Consider the following 17,757-nt stretch of genomic DNA (forward strand, 5'->3'; position numbering starts at 1 on the left):
CTCCCTCTCCCACTCCCCCTGCTTGTGTTCCCTCTCTTGCTGTGTCTCTCTCTGTCGAATAAATAAATCTTAAAAAAAAAAAAAAGGGATCTCAGTATACACTGTTCAGTAACGTGCTTTTTTTTTTTTTAATTTTTAAAGATTTTATTTATTTTGAGAGAGAGCATGAACGGGGGGGGGGCGGACGGAGAGGGAGAAGCAGAGTCCCTGCTGAGCAGGGAGGCCAATGTGGGGCTCGATCCTAGGACCGCAGGATCATGACCTAAGCCAAAGGCACATGCTTAACCAACTGAGCCACCCAGGCACCCCAGTAACGTGGTTTTTAAATATAACATCTCGAGTGGTTTTTTTTTTCCACTTCAGTAAATATTCCTACACTGTCATGTTTTGATAGCCACGTAGTACTCTATTGTACTGAAGTCTGCTTCATTTGAGCACTTCACTATTGTTGATTAAGTGATAAAGAGTATTACCATGAATATCAGTGTTTTTGTACACATTCTTAGTTATTTCCTTAAGATACATTCCTAAGCATGGGGTTGAATATTTTGGAAGCTTTTGATTCATATTGACAAATATCTTTAAGGAAGTTTCTACTAAATTACATTTCTGTTTATAGAATATACAGATAGTTTCTCTCCTATACCCTTACTGAACCTTAGTGTTGCTCTTTTTAATTTTTTTAAGTTTTCAAAAATTTTTTGTCATTATTATTCTTTTAAGTAGGCTCCACATCCAGCATGGGGTTTGAACTCACTACCTCCAGGCCAAGAGTCACATGATCTACTGACTGAGCCAGCCAGGCGCCCCAGTGTTGCTCTTTTTTAACTTTCTGTTATGTCCTTTTAATGTTTGAGTTCCTATAAGCTAAGATAGATGATACCATGGAGGAATTTAAATACAATTTGTATACTAATCTGTAAGGCCTAATATGTTAGTTATAGAAAGAAACAACTAACAGTTCTTTCTACCTTTCACCACCAGCAATTAAAGCTTTGACTTTTGAAAACTTTCCAGGCATTGATCACTCAGACTCGGGCCAAACAGGCAGCCACCATGAGTGAAGTGGAATGGAGAGGGAGAACGGTTCCGGTGAAGATCGACAAAGTGAGGATCTTTTTATTGGGATTGGCTGATAACGAAGCAGCCATTGCCCAGGTGAGGGGCAGCTGCCCATTCCCTCTTCCGTGTGTGTCTGAAGTTGTCCTTGTGTGTTTACGATGTAGATGGGTGTTCATTTCTCACAAAGCAAAAATTTGTCTTAATGCTATTTGAGATTTGGTCACCAAATTATTGTGAAAGTTGAACTCATAGGAGAGTTCTTGCATTGAGAGGGCAAAGATAATTGGCAGCGGCAGTCCTCGACGTGGACGTGGAAATGAGAGCGGTGAGAGGCTGGCTTAATGCGAGGGGTCCCGTCCGGCCCAGCAGGTGGTGCAGCAGCCTAACTGTTGTGTCTCTCTGACCTCTTGTCCTAGCCTTCTGTCCCTAAAGGGGCCCCTCTCATTCCTGAGCCTCTCCACGAGAGTCTGGCTAAGCCAGAACATCTTGTTCTACATGTGGCGTTTACGCCACGTTCATGCAAAGTGGTACTGCTCGATGTTGCTTATGGACATAATTGTTACCTGTTCGTGGGTATGAACAACTGAATAAGTTCCAAAAGATGAGAGATCCTAGTGATCTTGCTTTGTACAAAGTAGACAGTGATGAAGACACTTTCTGGATCTCTTCCTCCATGGGGTAAAGAGCATCTTAAAAAAACACCCAGCTGCTGAGCAGGTCTGCAGCCTGCCCCAGGGGCGTTTCCTGCCCCTTCACAGTAAGCCATTGCACCCTGAATAATTTGTATGTGGGAGTGCTTTGTTGGTTGTGCTCATCAGTTGTTTTAAGCGTCCATACTTTTCAGTGACTTGTTCCGAAGTAGCTACTCTGGGTTGAGGACAGCTTTCAACAGTGGGAGAACTTCTTTGTGCCTCTGTCTAGGTTGTGTATTGCTTCTCTCGTTTCTCTTCGATTTGCATAAAGGGCAGAAGACGAGAGCAATACTAGTAAGTTGATTTGTCCTTTAAAAGCCTGAGAAGCTTTTCTGGAGAGCATTTCATTGGCACTGTTGTATGGTAGTGTCTCTTCTGGACTTCGATTCTAATAGCAGCTCTTGAGCTTATGTGGTTGGGTTAATTCTTTTGTTCACTGTGGTATGTTCTGGAAGAGAAGAGCTGCCGTCAGTGACAATGGGGCAGGAGTTCTGGCTGTGGTCGGGGTTGGGGGGTGGCCATGGGGCAGATTAAATGGGGGGTCTCTTGAGGAATGGGCCACACGTATATTAAAGGACAAGGAAAGCTAACATTTACTAATTTTAAAAAGTTATTTAGCGGGCGCCTGGGTGGCTCAGTTGGTTAAGCGACTGCCCTCGGCTCAGGTCATGATCCTGGAGTCCCGGGATTGAGTCCCGCATCGGGCTCCCTGCTCAGCAGGGAGTCTGCTTCTCCCTCTGACCCTCCCCCCTCTCATGTACTCTCTCTCTCATTCTCTCTGTCTCAAATAAATAAATAAAATCTTTAAAAAAAAAAAAAGTTATTTAGCTTAAAGTTTAGAAAAGGTAAATGTTTTAAAGTCCCATTTCCCATATACCTTCATTGATGTTGCATTTGCTCATAAAAAGGACAGCGCTGGATTTCCTTTTAGCATTTTTCATGTTCACAAGTGATGTTATGCATTTTTTTACTTGTAGAAATCATACTGCAATCTGATTTTGAATCCTGTTTTTCTTAGCATGTTATAACGATTTTCCATGGTCTTATGTATCAGTTCACAAAATTTAAAAATACACGGTGGTCACTTGGACAGAGACACCACAGAGATGAGCAAAGGAGGGTAATAGTCCTCCTTAATGTCCCAGATACACTGTTTAAAGCTTTCAAGTTTTTACTTTTTTAATCTTACAGGGTGGGTGATACTCTCATTGTACAGATGGGAAAACAGGTCTGAGAGAGACCATATAACTTGAGCCATACTCATCTGATAGAAGGGAGTGCTTGCCTATGAACCATGCCCTTTTGACTCCAAAGCTCGTGTTCCTTGAACTTTTCCATGTATCAGGAAGGCTAGTAACAGGATCATTTTACTTGGCTTTGGTGAATAGCTAATGTAATCTTACTTAATATGGTACATGGTACAAAAGCAGAGTCCTGGGCCCCTGGATTAGATGGAATGAGCAGAACGTTAATTGAAGCAAATAGTCCTTTCCAATTTAGTAGATTAGTGGGGGCAGGGGAGTTTCCCATGTGGAAAGAGAAGGGATAGTGGGGTTTTATTTGAATTTATCTTTCTCCTGCTTTGTATGCATAATTAAAAAATAAAAACCCACACGGTGGAGATCTTTTGCCTTATTCATAAAATCAGCTTGAGCTATAATTAGATGAAGTAAAAGCATTTTACAACTGCACTTGAAGCCATTGCTTTTAAAATTGAAGATCATTTCAATCGTGATGACTAGTTGAGCTTTGTGTACATTTTTAAAAGGATTACTCTCAGATTTGAGTGTTAGCATATTTGAAGGGTTGACTTCTGGGTCTTCAGGTCACTGTTGCTCCTTTTTTTTTTTTTTTTTTAAAGATTCATTTATTAGAGTGTGCTCTCTGGGGGAAGGGGCGGGAGGAGGAGGAGAGAGACCCTCAAGCAGACTCCCCACTGAGTGAGGAGCCCGACAATGGGGCTCAGTCTTATGACCCTGGACCCTGAGATCACGACCTGAGCTGAAACCAGGAGTTGGATGCCCAGCCGAGCCACCCAGGTGCCCTGTAGCTGTTCCCTCTAAAGCAGTTCAAGATTGGCCAAAATTTTGGTAGTAATGGCAAGAAAAAAAGAGCAATGTTGGGGTACCTGGCTGTCTCAGTCAGTGGTGCGTGCAACTCTTGATCTTAGGGTCGTAAATTCAAGCCCCATGTTGGAGCCTACTTGACAAAACAGCAATGTTACTCCAACATTGAATAGATTAAAAAAAAATACAGTTGATTCTTGAACAACATAGGTTTGAACTGTGTAGGTCCACTTACAGGTGGACTTTCTTTTGATAAATATAATACAATGCTGTGAATGTATTTTCCATATGATTTTCTAAATGTTTTCTCTCCCCTAGCATATTTTATTATAAGAATATAGTATATAACATAGATTATAGTGTATAGAATCTAGGATATACCAGAGAGGAGGTGGTTGGGCGGGATGGGGAAAGGGTACACTGATGAAAAAAGTTATAAAATCATTAAAAAAAAAAAATACTCAAGGCCCCACCCGCCAGGGATTTTGATTTAGTAAGTCTGCATTGGGGCCCAAGAATTTGCTTCTCTTACAAGTTCCCAAACGATGCTAATTCTGCTGGTCCCAGGACCATGCTTTGACTAGCTCTACGTATTTTAATTATTTATTAGATATTTGTGAAGAGATGAAAGAAAATTAAAAGGCTTTGGCAAGGGGCGCCTGGATGGCTCAGTCCTTGAGTGTCTGTCTTCGGCTCAGGTCATGATCCCAGGGTCCTTGGGGCTCCTTGCTCCGCGGGAAGCCTGCTTCTCCCTCTCCCACTCCCCCTGCTTGTGTTCCTGCTCTCACTGTCTCTCTCTCTGTAAAATGATTAGATAAAATCTTAAAAAAAAAAAAAAAAGGCTTTGGCAAGCAGGAATGGTATATGCGTGTTTAATTGCTGTTCCATGGGCTATGGTGGAGTGTGTGAAGGCTGTAAGAAAGCAGAGGCTTAGAAGGAGCCGTACTGAGGACAGTTTCACATCTTTCAATTTGAGAGTAAAGGCTGAAGAGGGAGGAATGTTTGAAGGCTATTAAATTAATTTTCAGTGTTAAATCAATCTTGTATATCTGAGGTAACCCCACTTGGTTATGGTATATTATTGTACTTTTTATACATTGCTGGATTTCATTTGCTACTATTTAAGAATTTTGCATCTATTTACATGAGGAAGTGGCTTATAATTTCCTTAGAATGTCTTTTTTCAGGGTTTGGTATCAGGGTTGTACACACCTCATAAAACAGTCGTTAAGTGTCTGCCTTTGGCTCAGGTCATGATCCCAGGGTCCTGGGATCGAGCCCCACATCGGGCTCTCTGCTTGGCCGGGAGCCTGCTTCTCCCTCTCCCACTCCCCCTGCTTGTGTTCCCTCTCTAGCTGACTCTCTCTCTCTCTGTCAAATAAATAAAATCTTTAAAAAAAAAAACAAAAACAAGTTTGATGATTTTCCTTCCTTATTTCTGAAAGAATTTATGTAATACCAGTATTTTTCTTTTTCAAATGTTTGTTGTAATTCACCAGTGAAACTATTGGGCTTAGAGTTTTCTTTGTAGGAAGGGTTTGTTTTTCCTTTTTTGGGATGGGATATAATTGACATAAAACATGAGTTCCAGGTGTACAGCATAATGATTTGATATTTACGGGAAGGTTTTTAAATTTTGTTGCTTGTTTTAAATTTAATTCCTTTATGAGATAAAGAGCTACTCTGATTTTCTGTTTCATCTTGTGTCTTTGGAGGAGTCTTATTTTTAAAAGGCATTTATTAATTTCATGTACATTGTTGAATTTATTGACATAAAGTTTATAATATTTCCTTATCATTTCAGTGTTTGTAGGATGTGTAGTGTTAGCCCCTATTAAGTGCCTAGTTAATGTGCTAATTGCAGTGAATACAGTTCTCCGGTTGTTAAAGATCTTACAGTGCATTAGGGTCCCTTCTGAGTATCAGAGGTCTTTAAATAATGTGGCAGATGTGGAAGATGTAGATCAGACAAAATGTGTGTCAATCCCAGGGAATCCTGGTAAGGTTTTAACATTAAAACAGTTCAGTGCCTACTGTCCTATACACACATATATATCAAATCTAGCCGTTAAGTAAAATAATTCAAGTACAGTATGAAATAAAGTTCAGTTAAATCCTTAGATGTCGGGTCTAGCACTGTAGCTGATTAAATATCTATTGAATTGAATCAATCATGGGTTATTAACTAGGGAAAATGCCCTTTGGCCATTTGAGGTTAATCCCAGGAAGAACCATGTGCCCATTGGTGCCACTACCAGATTATTTGGCTGGATGTCACACAGGTCTTCTCCACCTTCCCCATTCTCATTGTGTGGGTTGTTCCCTGCCTTGGGGACCAAGAGCTGTGCCTTGGAGATGCAGGGCTCTTGGTTTCAATGTTTGTTTTTTTTTTCTTCGTAAAGATTTACTTTTCAGTAATCTCCACACCCAACATGGGGTTTGAACCCACAACCGAGAGATCAAGAGTCGCACGTTCCACCGACTGAGCCGGCCAGGCGCCTCTTCATGTTTCTTCGCCTGGCTAGTGTTGGTATTGCCCCCCCGTAGGGACTGGAATGCAAGCATTTGGTAGGCCGTTTATGCTTGCTTGTGGAGGTTTTGTGACATTTAAATACTAGAACAGCAGTTTACTGAAAAGCATAGAAGGAAGAAATAATTCAGGGAGATAAAGTGTTAGACTGAAAAGACTAGAGCAGGGAATTAATCTGCTGCCAAAATCCAGTTGCAAAATTCTTGGTCTCCTGAGCCAGGCTTTATGTCTTCTTGGGCTGAATAATTGTGTTACTTTATAATTTGTTTCTGTTTTGTTTTATTAATCCTTGATTGTACCTGACTTGTCACTGGTGGTTCCATTGTGAGGATGTTGTCAGCTCTTTTGGAGAGATGGCCGGTTTGATGAGTTTTATCCTTGGGTTATGGTTAATAATTTAATGTGTGGGTGAAAGGGAGACCATTTGTCCTTCTCTTTAAAAAAAAAAAAAAAAGCTGTTCCTAAGTGAGGTTTGTATTCTCCTTTACCAGATTTCCATGTGTTGTTTCCTGGACCTTAGTGGCCTGGGGAAGGCTTGGTTCCCATTCCCTTGGTTCTCCTGCAGGTGTGGTGGAGAATGTGGTCATACTTGCCTTGTCTGTCTCTTAGTCACACCGCCACCTTCCAGCAGTCTTTGTAGACAAGTGAAAACAATCTGGAAACTCTCTTGAATAGCAGGGGGTCTCTACCTCAGGACACACAGCAGCTGCATTCCCTCTTCAGGTCCTTGAGACACGTCTTGAGGCTGTCAGCACATCTTGGGGTGTTCCAAGTTTTATAAAAATTGATCTAGAATTTGTTTTTATTTATTAGGTCCAAGTAACACATTACTTCTGGGTTGAAGATTTCTTTGTCTCAGAGGCATGCCTGGAAAAAGGTGCAGGCAGACCATAAAGTCTTATGCAGGGAGTTTGCTGCTTGGGTTTAGGAGCCCATTCTTGTTGGTTCCATGACTGACTTGGGTCTGCATGTAGATGCTGAGGAATCCTGCCTCTGCGTGTAGAGAGGTGTTTCTTGTTCGTTGTCTTTTCAGGATGATTTTAGCCTCCAAGATATAGGTATGTAAATATGAGTGAAGTAGCAAAGTACATTTCAGGCTTCCTATTTGGAGACATTTTGTTCAGCCCAGGGAGAACCCTGAGAACCTCTGCTGCAGAGGTTAGTGATCTCTGAGTCACCATGCAGTGTGGGTGGCAGAAAACCCAAGTGACTGAAGCTCTCCCCTTCCGATGGGCTTTTTCCTGCAGTGTGGTTTCAGTCTTCGGTAAAGTTCCCAGTGGAACTTAGACTTCTGTGGAAGCAGTGGAAAGTTTGCTTACGTTCAGCACCTTGATGTAGAGGTGTCCTTATTCCGAGGGAACAAGAGTAATACATGGCAGTAAAGAGGTTTATGTTTTGCATCATTTTAGGTTTTTTTGAGCTGCACTCTTCTCTACAGTAAAGCAGACAAATCCTGTGTAGCTGGTGAAATGAAGTTTACTCTTCTCTTACTTTATATACCCATTGCCCCAAATGTCGAACTTCTTAAAATAGTGTTGGTGGCATATCTGCCAGATTGTAAGACATCAGAACTGATGCATGAGCTCATCCTGCCTGCTAACAGTGTGGCTCCGGTTGTGTGTGTGTGTGTGTGTACATACGTACACAGTGTGTGTGTGTACAGTGTGTGTGTGTACAGTGTGTGTGTACAGTGTGTGTAGTGTGTGGGTACAGTGTGTGGATACAGTGTGTGTGTACACAGTGTGTACAGTGTTGTGTGTGTACAGTGTTGTGTACACTGTACAGTGTGTACAGAGTGTGTGTACAGTGTATGTGTACACTGTGTGTGTAGTGTGTGTGCACACTGTGTGTGTACAGTGTGTGCGTGTACAGTGTGTGCGCACAGTGTGTGCGCACAGTGTGTGTGTGCGTGTGTACGTACGTGTATCGTACACACGCACACACACACGGCACCTGCTGCTGAGTCTCTTCACAGACCCGAGTCCGGTCGTTAACTGTTACATGGCTGCCTCCGTCCACAGGATTTGTACTTCAGAACATTGGGCCAGCAAGCAAGACTGTTATTACGAAGAGTCTTGCTAACTTGAGTTGCTGCTTAACGGCGTTTTATGTGAAGTGCTTCTCTGCGCCGTTGCGTACACTAGACCCTTGAACACCTGTGGCTGTTTACGCTTAAATTCCTGAGGATTTCAGGTGCTCAGTAGCCACATGTGGCTGATGACTGCTGGACTGGACAGGGCGGCTGAGGGGGTTTCCATCATCACAGAAAGTTCTTTTTTTTTTTTTAAATAAAGATTTTATGTTATTTTTTTTTAAAGATTTTACTTATTTATTTGAGAGAGACAACGAGTGGTGGGGAGGGGCAGAGGCAGAGGGAGAAAGAGAAGCAGACTCCCTGCTGAGCAGGGAGCCCGGTGCGGGGCTCCATCCCAGGACCTGGAGATCGTGACCTGAGCCGAAGGCAGATGCTTAACTCACTGAGCCACCCGGGCATCCCAAAGATTTTATTTTATTTTATTTATTTATTTTTTTTTTTTTTTAAAGATTTTATTTATTTATTTGACAGAGAGAGACACAGCGAGAGAGGGAACACAAGCAGGGGGAGTGGGAGAGGGAGAAGCAGGCTTTCCGCCGAGCAGGGAGCCCGATGCGGGGCTCGATCCCAGGACCCTGGGATCATGACCTGAGCCGAAGGCAGACGCTTAAGACTGAGCCACCCAGGCGCCCCTTTATTTTATTTTTTTAAAGATTTTATTTATTTGAGAGAGAATGAGAGACCAAGAGCACGAGAGGGAAGAGGATCAGAGGGAGAAGTAGACCCCCTGCTGAGCAGGGAGCCCGATGTGGGACTCGATCCCGGGACTCCAGGATCATGACCTGAGCTGAAGGCAGTCGCTTAACCAACTGAGCCACCCAGGCGCCCCAAAGATTTTATTTTTAAGTAATGTGTACATCCAGTGTGGGGCTCGAATTCACATCCTGGAGATGGAGAGTCTCATGTTTCCCCAGATTGAGCCATCCAGGTGCCCCATCACAGAAAGTTCTGCTGGACAATGCTGTTTAGGTTTCAGTACATTAATAGTGGCTATGTTTGCCTTTAGAGATTTATAGAATGACTGTGCCCCTGATTTTTTCCTAAGTTAGTGAGCAACAGAAAAGTCAATATAAGTAGAAAAGTATGTTTGATTTATATTGGGTAATTTACAAGGAAGTTCCCCCCCCACACACACACTGGAAACTAGGAAAAACATAAGAGTTCTTAAGGGAAGGAAAGGTTTTTCTTTAAGCCCCTACCAACCTCTTAAAGGAGTGGGCAGTAATGGGTTTTCTTTTGGGCTATCTTAGAGGTCAGTTGAATGTCAAGAGATCTGATTGGATGTTTCTGTGGAAAGTCAAATATAATAATGGAGTGTTGATGTTTTAATGTCACAGTGGGTCTGCCGGCAACACAAGTTCATCTCCTTTCTGCCTCTCATCCACTCCTACCAGCTCAGTCAGATTCTTTAGGATGGTAATGTGGTTTGGCAGGTACTCCGTTAATGAATCACTTTTCCCTTTTCCCAGCTGGCTAATAGAGGGGTGACGCCCTTGAACCTTGTGCAGACTGTCGTGGAGTGCTTGTCAACTTCAGCATACCCACAGGGAATATCTAAGGGCACAATTTCTGTGGTGAAAGGAGCTTCGTGTGATCCTTAGGAGAAATATTTTTGACTTGGTATTGGTTAGTAACGTTACTCACTTGGACCTAAAAGAAATCTAGGATAGGCAAGTCTTTGGGGTACGTTTGTAGGGGTAACTCTGCTGGCACACAGTAGGCCTGAGACCATTTGTTCTCGTGTGCCGTGTTTCAGGGATGTCGGGGGCAGGTCCTGAGCAGAGGCGGAAATGGTGGAGGAAAGTAGTAGAAAGTTCTATGATGGGAAAAAATTTAAAGCATCTTTTGTTTGACAGATCGTTTCAGATCAGTTATGCAGATCCTTTTTCAGTGTGCTCCCTTCATATTTATACATACATGTGTATATTTATATATATATCATTCTGTTTCCGTATGAATAATGAATAAGCCTGTAAGAAAAATCTTAGCTGGTGGAGACTAGTGACAATTGAAACGATCTCTGATTTGGGGTGTTTCTGGCTGAATGTGTGTGTTTGTGTATAAATGGGGGGGAATCAAGGCATGGTTGTTCCCTCCTCCCATTAGAATACTGTGGCTTACTCAGAGGAGAATTTTTTTACTGCATTCTGCCCTTGTTTAGGCTGAAAGTGAAGAAACCAAGGAGCGTCTGTTTGAATCCATGCTCAGTGAGTGTCGGGACGCCATCCAGGCCGTGCGGGAAGAGCTCAAGCCCGATCAGGTAGGACTGTCAGCTGGGCCACCGGCTCTTGCTCCTGGCTGAGCTCCTTCTCAGTCTGTGTGTCTTGTTCTTGGGGCGGGGGTGGGGGTGGGGTGGGCCCAGTGGTCTGAGTGCACAGACTCTTAGCCAAGGTATTTTTAGATCTAGTGATGGGCTGACAAACAACAGAAGCCTCTGAACTCCCATCAGGTTGAGAAATTTCCTCTCCATCCTGTTCTTCCTAATGGATTCATTTATTACCTGTGAAGCCTTTGGTTGCAAATTCATGGCTCCAGGTGGACTTTTCCAGTGCTCCCTTTTTCTAATGTCACTATGATTTCATTTGGGCATCTAGGCTGAAAACCTTGGGACTGTCTTTGTCTCTTTCTTTCCTATCACCAGAAATCCTACTAGCTCTCCCTTTGACTTCTCTCTCCACTTTTCCATCCCTCGCCCCTGCCCTGTTTCTGATTTTGTCCTATGCCTGGACTGCTATGGAAGTCTGATGGCTTTTCCCATCTTGGTCTGGGTTCAGTTCTCCAGGTCTTTCCTGCCAGCAGCAAACATGGGATCTTTCTAGATCCCATCTCCCAGGTCTAGAGCAGTGGGCTGCAAACTTTCATGATAATGCAACCCATAAGTAGAATTCAGCATGTACCTCTGATACATTTATTTATAAATTATATACTTTATTCAGTAGAAATGAGAAAAACAGAAGTTCTGATTTTCTTCTTATACCCCACTCTTCGGGTCGTGTGCACCCTGCTTGAGAGCCCATTCGTTTAACAAGTGCAGTTCCAACTCCATGAGCAGGGAGCCCGACGCGGGGCTCGATCCCAGGACCCTGGGATCATGACCTGAGCCGAAGGCAGATGCCTAACAACTGAGCCACCCAGGCGCGCCTGGGTGGTTGTTAATCTAAAAAAGGTTCATAGCGGGGCCCCTGGGTGGCTTAGCCATTAGGTGTCTGCCTTTGGCTCAGGTCGTCCCACTTCCGGCTCCTTGCTCAGCGGGAAGCCTGCTTCTCCCTCTCCCATTCCCCCTGCTTGGGTTCCCTCTCGCTGTGTCTCTCTCTGTCAGATAAATAAATAAAATCTTTAAAAAAAAAAAAAAAGTTCATAGGACTGCATTCCTTTGCAAGGGTTTTTTTAATTTTTTTTTTTTAATTTTATTTATTTTAGAGGGGGAGAGAGAGAACTCGAGCAGGGGGAGGGGCTGAGGGAGAGAGGGAAAGAATCTCAAGCAGACTCCACGCTAAGCGTGGAGCCCGATGCAGGGCTCGATCCCACGACCCTAAGATCACAACCTGAGCCAAAGCCAAGAGTTGGACATTTAACCGACTGAACCACCCAGGCACCCCTCCTTTGGAAGTTCTAAGGGAGGAATCCATTTCTAGCATTCCAGAGAATGCATTTTCCGACTTCTAGAGGCCACCTACACTTCTTGTCTTGTGGCCCCTTCCTCCATGTTCAGAGCCAGCAGCTTAGCACCTTCACTCCTCTCTGACTTCTGCTTCAGTCCCAATACCTTCTGTCTGTCACCGGCCCTCCTGCCTCCCTCTTAGAAGGAACCTTTAATTATACTGGTCCCACCTGGATAATCCAAGCTAATTAAGAGATCCTTAACTTCATCCCATCTTGAACCATGTGAGGTAACACCTTCACAAGTCCTGGAATTAGGACGTATGCATCTTTAGGAGCCATTCAAACAACCACAAAAGGCTGAGCTGACAGCCTAAGGGGTTAGATCTCAGAATGTGGGTCGAAGGCACAAACCCGAAAATGGTGCCATGGACTATGGACTGTCTGCTGTTCATGCTTTGGGTCTGGACACGGGAGCAGTGGACAGGAAGCCTGACTGGCCATTCTCTGAACTCTCCTACTTAAGTCCAGTTTTTAGATGCTGGTGACAACTGTGTGGCCTTGTTCTAGAATATGCCCAGGGGGTCTTTGATATTTCAGGACCCCTGATTTACTAGAGCCTGTGTTCCCAGGCACTTTGGAGACCACACCATGGAATGAGGTGGTCAGAGCCAAGGGCGGGATCAGCTGTTTTATCTTTACCTTTATTGCTTTCCACAGAAACAGAGAGATTATACCCTTGAAGGGGAGTCGGGGAAGGTCTCTAATCTTCAATACCTGCATAGGTAAGGGCTATAATTTTTTTTACTGTTTAGCACTGTAGTAAAAGATATCCTTGGAATGAAAGAGTATATATAATGTTTACGTGCATTTTACTTTCTGATTTATTATATAGCGAATAATACTAACGTACATATGCAGGTTTTATCACATAGGAGTCTATATATTGCGTTTGTATGTTATTCTATTATACATATAACTTTAAATTTTATACATTAAGAATAAGAATACAACTAGTAACTTTGAAGCTCCCTTTGGCCCCACGCTGGTTATTCCTCTTTCTCTTCCGGAGGTAACTGCCTTCCTCTTGCCAGGCTCCGAAAATTACTCTCCTCTGTGTTCCGAATGTTTTCTGTCATCCCTTTTACATTTAAGTTCAGTTTCAACTCCAGTTTGATTCTCTCTCGAGTTTATTTTTGAGTGTGGTGTAAGGATCTCCTTCACCTTTTTGCGTGAGGATGATGGATTGTTCGGGTGCAGTTTATGGACTGCACCGTCCTTTCCCCACTCACCTGCGGTGCCAGCTCCGTCCGGCATGCAGCCCGTTTTTTCCTCTCATGCTCTTTTCTGGATGCTCTTCTGCTCTGCTGATTTATTTTCTGTACTTGTACCAGCACAGTGAATGCCTATGACTTGAGTCTTGGTGTCTGGTGGAGCAAGCCCCCCAGCAGGTTTCCTCAGACACAGCTGGACTCTTTCTGTCCCTTTGCTCTTTCATATACATTTTTAAATCACCTTGTTAAGTTTAATTTTGTTTTAAAGGTGTGGATCATTCTGTTCACCCTGAAGAGGGGTGGAAGGAAGAGTGACAGTTTTGGAACTTTGTGCAGGGGAGAAGTAAAATGACTTGGGAAAAAGTGCACTTCTCATTAGATTCTCTACCCCATGTGACCTTGAAATCTTCATTGCTTAGTTACTGCTTGTAACTTTTTTCATGAACCTGGTAATTTTCAGCCATTCCCCAACCCCTCCTTTTTTGTAAAAACACCTCCCTGTACCTTAATCTACATGAGGGAATTAGATATTACGTGAATGTCGAGCAAGAATGACCATTTAATGTCTTGTATTCAGCAGTCCTGTGAGAAAGCCGAGGCCCAGGAGGTTAAGGCACATGTTTGTAGTTAACAGCCACAGAGAGTCAGAATCAGGAGTTGATCCAACTTCCTAACCTTGAAAAGACTCTGAGAGCTTTAACAGGGCTCAGAAAACCTTCAAACTGTGATGCCCCGATGCCCCCGGATCCATCCACGTAACCGTCCAAAGAGAGCGTCCCTTAGTATGTTCTGAGAAGAGAAGGTCATCAGATGAGTAGGAGCTCAGTATCCTTGTCATGTGGGCCAGGCAGTTAACTGATCCTTGTTCCAGGAACGGGTTTGCCATCCATGGATCATCTCAAGGACTAACAGTGACCTCTGAAGTCAGTAGCTTTGGGGTTCTTTAAGACAGAAACAGAGGATATAATTCAAACTAAAATCAGATTTGTCATAAGGTCTCATACCAGCCCCCTGCAGATCTACCACCGAATAGCAGCCAGAGTTGAGACCTAGGTCAAATGGCCCTGCTGTGTGACGCCCTCGCCCCCACGCCCTTCCCCTAGGTCAGTCCCAACTTGTGGTCCAGTGCTCTTCTCAGAACGCCAGCTTCCCTGAGCATAACCTGAGCTGACGTGTGGTACATTCCAGCTACCTGACTTACATCAAGTTGTCGACGGCTGTCAGGCGGAATGAGAACATGGCCAAGGGGCTGCAGAAGGTGCTACAGCAGCAGCCGGAAGATGACAGCAAGCGCTCCCCGCGGCCCCAGGACCTCATCCGGCTCTATGACATCATTCTGCAGGTGACCCTCGAGGACTGGGGAAGCAGGGCCTGTCCTTCGCAGACACAGAATGACTTAGCTTTGCGTAGCGAAGGGGCTGGGACCAGCAGCAGCTGTTAGTGGCTCAGGAAGAGAGGCCTTGTTCTCAGCCGTGAGCCGCGACGCTCAACGTGTTGGTGCAGAGAGGCCAGCAAGCCCTCGGGTGTTCCCTGAGCGCCTCGCCTGTGCAAGATCCTCTCCCACGTGCTGTGGGACTTGTGAGACCTGAGGCCACACTGTCTTGGCGCACTGGGGGTTGGTCTGTAAGAATGAGAGACACATGCATACCATCCAGGCATCTATGGGAGCTGCCAAACGGAGGGCCACTCTGAAATGAAAGATCAGACCAAGAGATCCCCTCTAGTTGACTTGGTCTGAGAAGTCTCAGAAGGAGGTGAGGTGTGAATGGAGTCATAAAGGACAAACAGGCTTTCAGTAGCAGAGAGGGGGTGGTGGTGACACTAGGCGGGGCTGCTGCCAGGCCACTCCTCACAGACCTTCCCGTTATTGCTGGCCTGGGCTCTCTTTTTGCCTGTGTGTGTTTTTACAAGGTCTCCTGTCAAAAACCCAGTCTGAGGCCTGCTCTTCGTGAGTTCTCTTGTTGTATCTCTCATGCAGAATCTGGTGGAATTGCTCCAGCTTCCTGGGTTAGAGGAGGACCGAGCCTTCCAGAAAGAGATAGGCCTCAAGACGCTGGTGTTTAAGGCTTATAGGTAAGGTCCCATGAGGCGGATGGAGTTCTCCTATGCTGCCCGCTGGCTCTGTAAGTCTTGGGAGCATGGACCGGACTCCAGAAGATTGGGTCGTTGGCTGTATGGTTACCTTTCCGATGGTCAGAACAGTCAGCCCAGCATGTTCAAGGGAAGCCTTTGCTAAAGGTACTGGCTGGGAGTTTCCAGTGTACCTCATTTGCTCTTTGGATAGGGTGGAGGAGGTGGGGGGGTACACGTTAAGGTCTTCTCCCTCCTCTTCCCTCCTTCCTCCTGGTGGAAAAGGAACAAGGGTAGGAAAAGGTGTTAGTTAACAGAACCAGAGTGGAATCTGAACTGAATGAGGAGAAAGCTAAGGCTCCGTTTTTTGTTTTTGTTTTTAAATGAATCGTGTTATTTGTAACTTGAAGGTGGGCTGTGTGGAGCAGGAGAAGGGTGAGGACAGAATGGCAAAATAGAGCCGGGTGTGTAATTGCCCACCCCACCCCCCATCCCCCTGCCGTCACACCCCAGCACTCTCTTACTCTCTGGCATGCCACATCTTCGCTCTTGTTAGCCCTCTTTCTGGCCCGTGTTCTGTCAGGGACCAGCAGCCCTCAGGCTCTGTTGACCCCAGTGGAATAGTTTGCATTAGCAAGAGGATTCTTGCGTTTGGTTTTTGAAAAAAAGGTGAGCAAGGATGAGCGAGCTGGCTGGACGTGTGGGCGGTGGGTGGGACTCATATTTGGGCAGCAATCCTCCTCCGGGCCTGTCCCGGCTTCCACCATGTGCCTTTGGGAGCCGCAGAGTCAGACAGTAAGTAGAAGACAGTGGGTCTGTTACAGTGTGGGACGTGCACAGCGCAGGGAAGAGTGGAGGGTAGCCTGGCAAGCCGGGGCATGGAGAATGTCGGAGTCTTCCCTGCACTGATCCTGAGGTTAAGAAGCCTGTTTCCAAATCTAAAATTGAGCCTAAACTTCAAGGAAAGCCTTGATCTTCTAGAATATTCTGGTTCTTTCCCTTCCCCGCCAGGTGTTTTTTCATTGCTCAGTCCTATGTGTTGGTGAAGAAGTGGAGCGAAGCCCTTGTCCTGTATGACCGAGTCCTGAAGTACGCAAACGAAGTAAATTCTGACGCCAGGGCCTTCAGGAACAGCTTAAAGGTGTGGCACTGCTCCTTGCCCCCACGCCCAGGGAAGCTATGCAGTGAGACGACCTCAGGCCCATCCTCCCTGGCCAGCTGCGGGTGTGGTGCGGCCCTGAGCGCTTCCAGGCCTAAGATGGACTCGGGTACTAAGAAGGAAAGCCATTCCTCTGGTTAAAATAAACTTGAAGTACTGTTCTCAGGTTTGGCTACATGTTACAGTCACCTGGAAAGATTTTTAAAAGATGGCTGTCTGAGTCCCATCCCCCCAGATTCCCAGATTCTGGTTCTGATCCCTGTAGGGTCTGGGGTGCGCACTGGGATTTTGTAAAGCCCCTCACTGATTGTGATATGCAGCCGAGTTGAGAGCCAGTGATGAAGCCTTTCCCCACAAAGTGTGCCTGCACCAGCAGCAGCATTTGGAACTTGTTAGAAACGCAGACTCCCAGGCCCTGCTCCAGGCCTGCTGAGTCAAAATCTGCCTTTTAGCAACCCCCCCAGGCAATCTGGGTATACCTCAAAGCTTACCTGCTGATGGAAAGTACTTGGTGGTTTGGTTCGTTTTGCTGCTTGTTGAATGACAGCTGGCTTTTTAAGCTATGGACTGCTGTAATGATGTGGGGATCGAAGCACCAACTGGCCCAGGGAACCCAGGCGCGTTTGTTTACTAGTGGAGACTGTTCGGGAAGGCCAGCCGGGGTTGCCCTGGGCAGGCTGGCGCGGGAGCCACTGCTCTGTGGGCGTTCACCTGTTCCCTCAGAACAGCACTGGGTTCCGGGATAACATACACACCAGGCTTCTGCCTTCAGAGCCACACAGACTTGCGTGCGGGAAGGAGGAGGTCCTCGAGGGAAGGTGGGGATGGGAAGGAGTCGGTGAGGGGGTATGTGACCAGCATGGTGGCAGCGTAATGATGGGGTGACCTTGGCCCCGGGATGTGGAGGCGGACTGTGTGGACGATTATCCCAGGAGGCAGGAAGAGGCGTTTACAAATCCCTGTCTGACCTAAGTCTGAGAATAGAGGCGGGAGGGGTTCAGATCTTTTTGGATTTTGCCAGGTGGGAGACTACAGCCTGCCACGGGGCCCCTTTGTGCTTCAGTCTCCTCCTCTGTAAAGTGGAGTACAGATGAATTCAGGATTATTACGAAAATGGAATTAGCAATTGTGTGAACTGCTCAGAAGGCACCTGGCCCATCATGCATGTAGCGTGTGATATGCTTATTCATAATATTATCCTCGCTACTG

General features: G+C 45.4%; 1 protein-coding gene across 1 annotated transcript in view; it reads left to right on the top strand.

Annotated features, from left to right (window-relative positions):
* Positions 1-17,757, top strand: part of SRP68 (signal recognition particle 68) — a 30,346-nt gene that overhangs the window by 9,880 nt on the left and 2,709 nt on the right. The window contains exons 8-13 of the mRNA XM_081804466.1: positions 1,018-1,158; positions 10,607-10,705; positions 12,766-12,830; positions 14,508-14,661; positions 15,298-15,392; positions 16,401-16,530. Coding sequence (XP_081660592.1) covers positions 1,018-1,158; positions 10,607-10,705; positions 12,766-12,830; positions 14,508-14,661; positions 15,298-15,392; positions 16,401-16,530 — 684 coding nt within the window. The remainder of the gene's footprint in view (positions 1-1,017; positions 1,159-10,606; positions 10,706-12,765; positions 12,831-14,507; positions 14,662-15,297; positions 15,393-16,400; positions 16,531-17,757) is intronic.

The sequence above is a fragment of the Leptonychotes weddellii genome, chromosome 15 (assembly GCF_054177405.1).
Source record: "Leptonychotes weddellii isolate Sample4059 chromosome 15, ASM5417740v2, whole genome shotgun sequence".
NCBI classification, from domain to species: Eukaryota; Metazoa; Chordata; class Mammalia; order Carnivora; family Phocidae; genus Leptonychotes; species Leptonychotes weddellii.